The 8,586-nt window shown below is 55.5% G+C and overlaps 1 protein-coding gene and 1 long non-coding RNA gene across 2 annotated transcripts; both read right to left on the reverse strand.

Annotated features, from left to right (window-relative positions):
• Positions 1 to 1,995: 1,995 nt before the first annotated feature.
• Positions 1,996 to 4,223, reverse strand: LOC144316547 (left-right determination factor 1-like). Its single transcript, XM_077902564.1, has 4 exons — positions 4,132 to 4,223; positions 3,838 to 4,029; positions 3,377 to 3,619; positions 1,996 to 3,093 (listed from the first exon to the last, which is right to left on the reverse strand). The coding sequence occupies exons 1-4, from the start codon at positions 4,221 to 4,223 to the stop codon at positions 2,730 to 2,732; spliced, it is 891 nt and encodes a 296-aa protein (XP_077758690.1). The 3' UTR covers positions 1,996 to 2,729.
• Positions 4,224 to 5,640: 1,417 nt separating this feature from the next.
• On the reverse strand, positions 5,641 to 8,098 carry LOC144315181 (uncharacterized). Its single transcript, XR_013380942.1, has 2 exons — positions 7,201 to 8,098; positions 5,641 to 6,047 (listed from the first exon to the last, which is right to left on the reverse strand). It is a non-coding gene; the product is annotated as an uncharacterized LOC144315181 (long non-coding RNA).
• Between the last annotated feature and the right edge of the window lie 488 nt (positions 8,099 to 8,586).

An 8,586-nucleotide genomic window follows, 5' to 3' on the forward strand; every position in this document is an offset into this window, starting at 1 on the left:
AGTGCGCAGCCTGCCCGACCGGGCCTGCAGCCGCCCCCCAAACAACACGCAGCTAGCTCGGCTCCTGGCGGCGGTCTCCAGGCGGCCTGAGGCTCCCAGGGTCCGGACCCAGCTGCCCTGCCCCACGGGGAGCGGGTGGTGTGTGATGTGGGCAAGAAGGACAGAAAAAATTATTAGATTTCCTTACTGCCCACAGCCCACTGACAAGTCCTTGAAACAGGCAGAGTGACATTCTTCTAGGAGCTCAGCTGCCTTGATGTTGATACTTTGCAAAGAGCAAAAGGCAACCTTATCCCCACCCCTGGGAATCCGTAAATCTACTTTAACATATAAAAATTCCTTTAGATATTTCCTTTTTAAAAATATTTTAATTACGTATTTATTTTTAAAGATTTATTTATTTATTCAGGAGAGACACACAGAGAGAGGCAGAGACATAGGCAGAGGGAGAAGCAGGGTCCCCATGGGGAGCAGGATACAGGATTCCATCCCAGGATGCAGGGATCATGACCTGAGCCAAAGGCAGATGCTCACCCACTGAGCTACCCAGGTGCCCCTATAAATTTCCTTTATCTCTAAACCCCCCAAGATACATGTTGGTGATCATCCCCCAAGGATATGGCCCACCGACATATATCAGAAGGGTCTCATGACTCGACATATATCAGAAGGGTCTCATGACTCGGGCTTTATTACACAATGACCATCCCCAAACAACAGCTAGCCCCCTAGACGTCCTGTGAACCTTCCTTCCAAATTCCTTAGAGACTCACACTCTCCCTAACCCCATCCTGACTTGGAAGTATATAAGGGGCCACTCAAGGGGGCCACCCCAATGCAGTTCTTGCTGCCATGTCCCCTAACATTCTTTTTCTACACCAGTGTGCACAGTCAGCTGCAAGCTCCCTGGGGCACAGCCCTGATGCTCCTCCTGCAGGCCTCCGTTTAGCATCTGCAGCCCTGGGGGCGTGGGAGCAGGGGAACCTCAGGGCCTTTCTGGCACTGCAGCACTTGACCTTCACAAGAGCTTCTCAGGCCTCTCCCAACTCTTGGCTCTCACAGACATTCTCCGTATGTCCCTGGCCCTGATTGGAGCCTGGCTGTGGCTCTCTGCAGTGGGGTGGCTGGGGTGAGTGCCTAGCATCTCTTCCTGCTTTTCAGATAGTTCTTTCCTTTCCCCATCTGGCCTTCTCCTTGTCCCTCCCACCCTCACCCCACCCCAAACCCAGCCACTAATTCCTGCAGTTTACTCAGGGCCCCTGCACTCAACCCTCGTCCACCTAATAAATGCCTGGACAGCTGTCCTCTACTGCAGTTACCTTTTGCTCCCAAGGGCCTCATACTTGACCTCCCCCAGGTTCCTGGTCTGGTTGGTTGCCTGGATGTCTGTCCTCCCCCCTACTGCCTCCCACCCCTTCTCAGACTGATTGTCTTTGCCTTTATCATCCTTCACACCTGTCCTTCATGTCCTCATTCCTTCCCTGCCTGAATTAATGGCACCACCACCCCTGGTCTGAGCTGAGGGGTCCAGGGACATGCCAGGCTCCATTCCCAGTTATTAGAATGGTAAAGCCACTGACAAAAAAACAAAGCAAAAAATGAAAAGGAGAACCATCAGAATCTTTGATTTCAAAATTTCAGAGAGGGAAGGGATTTCTAAACTTGATTTTCAGTAGATTAAGTTTATTTAGAAATCAAGAGAATGCCTGATGGGTCAGAATGTGAGCTGAGATAGTCATAACCCCAGTTATTTATCATTAGTGTGTGGGGTGCTTGTAAAAACACCATTTCCTTAAGTCTCCAGTAAATACATGGGAGTCAGGGATTGTTCTTGTACATGGGGAAGAAACAGTTTGAAGGGTATGGAATTCAGAGCTCATAAAGGCTGTGCACACTGGCTAGGAATTCAAGGCATCCAGACTGGGAACGAACTCACAGCTTATCTGCCCCTGTCATCTCTCATATCCAACATTTTCAACATCTGCTCCCTTCATCTGCCCCCAAAACTAAAGGCAGTTCTACAGTCTTGTAGTACTGATGAGTTTTCCACCAAAGACTTTTTTTTTTTATTTTATAGCAAGTGGAAGTGAAACACAGCCAGGAAAGTAAAAACATCAATAGTGACAAGTATGTCTGCTTTGGTTCTAACAGGACAGGTACACTGGACTCTGAATGGCTTCAGGCTCAAATTCCTATATTAGTAGCTGAGACTGTGACTGAATCCCTCCTAGATCCTTCCTTGGCTTTCTAAGTAGGCTGATCTAATCCCCGAGAACTTTCTGTTCCCTCAGCATTCTGCATCAAATGGAGAAATACAGATTATAATGTGTTTTGTTTGCTTGTTAGAAAATGCCCTCACTATCTGGGCTGGGAATACACAACCTTAGGGCCATTCCACAGGACACAGCCCACATCCAGTGACCGTACAAGGAAACGGTGACAATTTGGCTTTCTGCTCTTAGGTTATAGAGTTGACAGAGAAGTGCTTGGGACATCCTGCAGTGAATAACATGAACAGAGAAGACAGGCAGGGACTACCCAGTTGCCAGGGAGTCTTGGGAAACAAAAATCAGCAGGTGAGCTGAATGGACAGAGGAAGCAAATTCAAAGCTCAGATGATGGCCAAAAGTGTTTGCCCAGCAGCAGATCTGTAATCCCCAGCTCTTCCCATGCCCTTGAGCACGCCTGATGCACATGGAAGCCAAACCCCTCAGCACTGCACCCCACACCTAAGGCTCCAGCTTCCTTGGCACAGGCATCCCGTCCCAGGAGCAGCTACACTTCTGCACCCTCATGTTGGGCAGGCTGACCACCCGGGGCCTGGGCCTGCCTCCCTCTTTGACAGTGACGATCATGGGCAGCGATGTCGTCTCCGAGGGGACGCACTGCCGTGGCCCCAGAAGCGGCCACTCGAAGGGCAGAGGCCGCGGGGGCTGCTGACAGGTGCCCACACACTCGTAGGCCAGGAACCCGGGGGGCTCCAGGACCCAGTTCTCGGCCCACTTCATCCCCCGCAGGTCAATGTACACCTCCTGGCGACAGCAGCGGGCAGCCTGCGTCACCGGCACCTCGGGGTCACAGTCGCCCTGAGCTCTGCGGGGACAAGGAGAGGCAGGGGTCAGCTGAGGGTGCCCGGGGCAGGGGGAGGGCCCTGGCGGAGGGGGCGTCTAGGAGGGAAGTGTTCCATCCTGGCTGTGTTCAAAAGGCTGCTTGTGATCCGGCTGGATGACTACCAGTGGCCAAACAGCACAGAACAAGTGCCATCAGCCCCGAGAGTGGCCGGAGAAATTTCCCGCACCCGCACCCGCACCCCAAAAGAGCCCCTTCAACGGAGGTGGCAGTCCCTAGGTGCCCCATCCGCAGGCCCGGCGCCTACCCGTAGGTCCCCAGGTCCAGGGTGTGCAGCTCCAGCCGGGGCTCCCCCTGCCCGGCGCCCGTGGGCCCCTGGGAGGCAAAGCGCACCAGCCTGTGGGCCCCGGAGGCGGGCGGGCCCAGGTGCTCCCTCTGCACCGACACCTGCAGGAGCAGGGGCTGCCGAGGCCGGCTCAGCTGCTGCCAGAAGGTCACGGCCTCCGTCACGTCAAAGGCCTTCCAGCCGCTCTCGTGGAGGGACACCAGCCTGCGTGCCACAGGGGGGCCAAGGGGGACAGGGGCCTGAGCTGGGGAGGAGGGGGTGGCTCCCGGGGGTGGGGGTGGCTCCCCACCGCGCCACCCCGCTGGGGACGCCCCCAGCCCCCTCCCCCCCTCCCCTTCCCGCCGTCTCCCCCAGCTGGGACCCGCCCCCGGCCCTCTCCTCCCTCCCCTCCCTCCCCGCCCCGCCCCGCTCGCAGCCCCCACCTGGAGTCCACCAGGGAGGTGCGGTTGGGGCCGTCGTCTCGGACTTGCAGCCACTCGATGGTGACGCGGGCGCGGGCGCTGTACCGGCTCCTGGAAGAGGCGCAGCACCGCCGCAGCAGCCACCACCAGGGCTCCTGTGTGAAGGACCGATCCTGTCTGCCGGGATGAGCATCTGGCCCGGTGCTCAGGAGGCTGGGGGGAGGGGGAGGCTGCTAGATCCTGGGCCGTGCGCAGTGGGAAACCACTATTCCGGAGGCACCGTCCTGGGCAAGGGAACCTGTGATAATTTAGCACCGATGCAGCTTTATCCATTTAGGCCCCATCTGTCCCTCTTTCTGGCTGTTGATGGATTCAGAGATTAGAAGTGGAAGAACCAGCCAATCCATTGCCCCCTCCGACTTCTGAGCCAAGGCAAGTGATGCTCAGACATGACCGCTTCCTAAAGCTCCCACAGTCACTGATGGCTACAGCGTATGTACTATCCGGGCTCCCAGTGGCCATCCTGAATTCCCTCTACACCCTCCAGCTCTTCCCAACCAGAGCCCTGCCTGACCCCGGAAGCTGTCCTGGGGGTACTCAGTCCAGGTGATGGGGCTGGGCAGCAGTGGGCCAATCATCCAGCTTCCGGAGGCTTCCTGCTTGTGATGGACGGTACCACTGCCCGAGGGCCACTTTGGACCTGGCCCTGGGCCTAGAGCTGAGGATACCATGGAGGGCAGGGGGCTGGCATGGGTGTGGGCAGCAAACCTGGTACCCCCTGGAGAGATGAGTGATGGGGGCTGAGGCAGGAAGGCAGGAGGGCAGGTGAGGAGTAGGGCCCTGTGCTTACCACCACCCTCCTGCCCCTCCAGATTTGAACCCCCCTAGAATCCAGGCTGCCAGGTGAGGGGTCAGAGGTCATGCTCAGCCTCCAAGGGTCAGGGACCTGCTGGACCTGGCCTGGGCTCAGAACCAGAGGGGATTCTGAGGTCAGTCAGGCTGGAGCCCAAAAGCAGCTTCACTCCTGCATTAGAGCCTCACATCTGGGGGCTCCAGGGGGCTCCTGTCCCCTTCCTGTTCAGGGCAGGCCCTGCTGGGGGTGTTCCAGAGATGCCCTGTGGCCTGGCCCCACATGCCCTGGGTCATCCCAACCCTGCACCCATCAGTCTCCTTGATCCCAGGCCCAGGGGCCCATGTGGCCCTTTGGGGTCTTCAGACAAGCTCCCAAGTAGGCCCCACCTGTCCTCCCAGGATGGCCGGGATCAGCAGGGTGGCCCCTCCCCAGGGGCTCCCTAAGCAGGAATAGGGACCCTCATTTCTGTTCATCCAGCCCCTTCCTGGCAGGAACAAGTCCTGGATTGTCCTTGCCGTGCCACCCACTAGCTGTATGTAATTGGGCGAGTATTCTATCCTCTTCCATAGAAGTCTCCTCGTATAACATGGGAATAATGTACTGTTTTTTTTGTTTGTTTGTTTGTTTTTTGCAAGGAACTTGTCGGCATTGATCAAGATGTCAGCAGACTGCCTAGTACAGCCCCCTGGTGTACAGTAGGTGCTTAATAAATACAGGAGTCTTTTCACAGTGCTACTGATTTTTCTAGTGTTTTATTTTATTTTTTTTAAAGATTTTATTTATTTATTCATGAGAGACACATAGAGAGGCAGAGACACAGGCAGAGAGAGAAGCAGACTCCATGCAGGGAGCCTGATGCAGAACTTGATCCCAGGACCCAGGAATCATGCGCTGAGCCAAAGGCAGACGCTTAACTGCTGAGCCACCCAGGCGTCCCTCCAGTGTTTTATTTTAAGAAAATTAAGTTAACACTGTTTTTTAAATCCTTTTTTTAATAATGAACACACATAGTACAAGAGTGAAAGGTACCAAGGGGGTGCATGAGAGACAGCCGGGCTCCTTCTCTTGTTCCTCATCCATCCTTTTCCCCAAGATGATCTGTGCTCTTCAGCGAGACATGTCACTATTTCTCCGGGTGGGCCCCGCCTGTCTTCCCAGGACAGCCAGGGTCAGCAGAGCGGCCCCTCCCCTGGTGCTCCCTAAGCAGGAATAGGGACCCCGGTTTCAGTTCATCCAGCACCTTCCTGGCAGGAGTGAGTCCCGGGCCATCCTTGCCGTGCCACCCACTAGCTGCATGGCCTCCCGTGAGTCCAGAGGACTGAGCCAGCCTCCTGACAGCTGTCTGCTTCAATTGGATAAGGCCAGGAGAGCCAGGATTCTGAAAAGAGCAGGAAGGTAACAAGAGCGGATGTGGCTTAGGCACCCATTGTCCCTCCCCTTGAGTTCCCGGGATACACATTATTAACACTCCCATCTGACCAATAAGGTGATGTACTTGCCCAAGGTCACAGGCCAGCCTTGGCCCCCCTCGGAGCTCTCACTAACAATCTATGACCTTGGACAAGGGTCTTAACTGCTCTGAGCCTCCTTTGTGAAATGTCAGCACTGTTTCCCTCCCAGGGCACGGGGGAGGGTGAAGGAGCCCTGGGAGGTCTGTAAGGCAAAGTGGGAGACCAGGCTGCACCAAGGGGGGTGCACACTGTGAAATCACCCGAAGCAGGGCACTGGGACTCCCTTGGGCTCTGGAACACAGCCTCACCTGGTGCCTCCCTCTCCCGGGGGAGCCACTCTTCCCCTGCCCCACCCCTCCCTCCTCCTTCCCCCCTGCACTTGAGCTTCCTATCAGCTGCCTCTTGGTCTCCCCAACACAGAGAAGAGGCAAAATCCTTAAATATCTGCTTCATTAATTGAAGAGAAAGGGAGGGAGGAATAGAAGCTTATGGAGAGAAGGGCTTCTAGAAGATCCTTCTTCAGAACAATATTTGAGCAAACAGACTAGTTTATAGGAGCATTTTTCTTTCTGTGCATTTTTTACCTGGTCAAAAAAGAGATTAATATTACTAACAACTCTCCCCAAGAAAGGAAAGAGAGAGAGAGGAGGAGGAAAGAGAAAGAAAGAAAGAAAGAAAGAAAGAAAGAAAGAAAGAAAGAAAAAGAAAGAAAGAAAGAAAGAAAGAAAAAGAAAAAGAAAAAGAAAAAGAAAAAGAAAGAAAGAAATCTGTGTACAATCCTACCACCTAACAGTGATTTGTTTGCTTTTGAGTGTCTGAACCCTGGGAAGTCTGGTGTTTAGGTGGGAAGGAAGACGGTGTCTGGACTCAGGGCTGGGAAGTCCCCACTCCCTGGAGGTGAGGAGGAGGAGGAGGGGAGGCCAGCGGGGCTGTGGACGTGGACCGAGGCCAGCAGGCCAGGGAGGACAGCCCCACCATCAGGGATGACCCTGTTCTTCCAAGGACAGAGGCTGTGTCGGCTCCGCGGCTGCCTACACGCTGGCGATGGGCCCGAATCCGGTGCTGGGCCTCCGTACTTACCTCCTGGGTGTCTGCTCCAGCCGGAAATGTCCCTTGACAGGTGCAGGTATGATCGAGGCCATGAAGGGAACAGACAAACCAGCCAAACAGCCAGAGCCGGGCCTGTTTGGGCCCCTGCCTGCCTTGTGGATCCCAGGGCTGGTAGACCTTGCGGTCCTGCTGCCATCGCTGCTTCCTAATAGGCCTACGGACTCTTGTTCTCTGCGGTGAGGCCCACAGCAGAGAAAGGAAAAGACAAGCTTTTCAATTAGTGGGGAGAGGCACGGGCACACCTAGGCCACGGCGTCCTGCCCCCAGCCCTAGCGGAGGACACAGGGCGAGGAGGGAGGTACTGGAGAACAGGCGGCGGGGTCCCTGTGCAACCACACCTGTCCACCCATGCAGCCCATTGTGCTGAGGCTGACGTGGGTGCCCCTGCCCGCTCCCCAGGGGCATACACAGCAAGCCCTGGGAACTGGTGGCCTTTGCAGCTCTGGGCAGCATCCCCCAGGCTGGCAGGCCTGAGTCCAGGGGTCAAGGAGCCCCATCTCGTCTGCAGGGGTCAGTCCGCTCCTGCTGCCAGCAGCCCAGGGTGGTGTGGGAGCCCGAGCCTCCTCCATCACCCAGTCACCCAGGCGGGAGCAGCCCATCCCCAGAGCCAGGAGGGCCAGCCTCGGTGGGATGGCTCTGGGACTCCACTGAGCCCTGAATATGGGGTCCTGATAACCCGACCTCCTGGCCCTCCTGCTTCCCTTCCTCATCCTGTTAGGGACTTAGGTGCTCAGAGATGGAAGCAAAAATGTCACAGGAGAGAAAGGAAAGAAAGAAAAGGTGGGCTGTGCCACTGTGGGAGGCTCCCTACTCTGGAGCACGTCCAAGGCTACCTACCCCTCCTCCCCCAAATGTGCCCTCAAGATCAAAGGGCCACTTAGATCCGAGGGGAGGCCTCAGATGGTTGTTGGGGTGTGTGCCTCACCTAGCCGCCTCTGCGGAGCTGCCTCTTCTGCTAGGATGCTTTTCGTCCTCACACAACACCATTAAAGCACTATGTACAGTATTTTCCTGATTTGTCCTTTTTTTTTATTATTTTTTTTTATTTGTCCGTTTGAATGGTCAGTGGCCCCCATACTCCCGCCCCAGAGACACTTCTGGGGGCTGCATGTCTCTCTGGGATCCTGGCTGGTGGCTCCTGGACACCCTGCTCCCCCACCCCCACCCCCACTCCCCGCCCTCTGCACTGAGTTTAAAAAGGCTTGGATTCTCCAAGCAGGGGGCAAAACTTGCTTGCTGCTCTGGGACTGGAGATAAGGCTGAAAATGTAAACATCCCCTGGAAAGAAAGCGCGTGGACCTGAATCTCTAGAGGGATTCCACAGAGATCTCTATATAAACACACGATAAAACTAAA

This window comes from Canis aureus, chromosome 6, assembly GCF_053574225.1.
Source record: "Canis aureus isolate CA01 chromosome 6, VMU_Caureus_v.1.0, whole genome shotgun sequence".
NCBI classification, from domain to species: domain Eukaryota; kingdom Metazoa; phylum Chordata; class Mammalia; order Carnivora; family Canidae; genus Canis; species Canis aureus.

Excerpts from the sequence above, each read along its gene's own strand:
- LOC144316547 (XM_077902564.1), bottom strand. The coding sequence starts at position 4,223 with ATGGATTGGCTGGTTCTTCCACTTCTAATCTCTGAATCCATCAACAGC. Across the intron at positions 3,620-3,837 it reads ACCTCCCTGGTGGACTCCAG|GCTGGTGTCCCTCCACGAGA; the intron begins GTGGGGGCTGCG and ends TGTGGCACGCAG. Across the intron at positions 3,094-3,376 it reads CTGGACCTGGGGACCTACGG|AGCTCAGGGCGACTGTGACC; the intron begins GTAGGCGCCGGG and ends TTGTCCCCGCAG.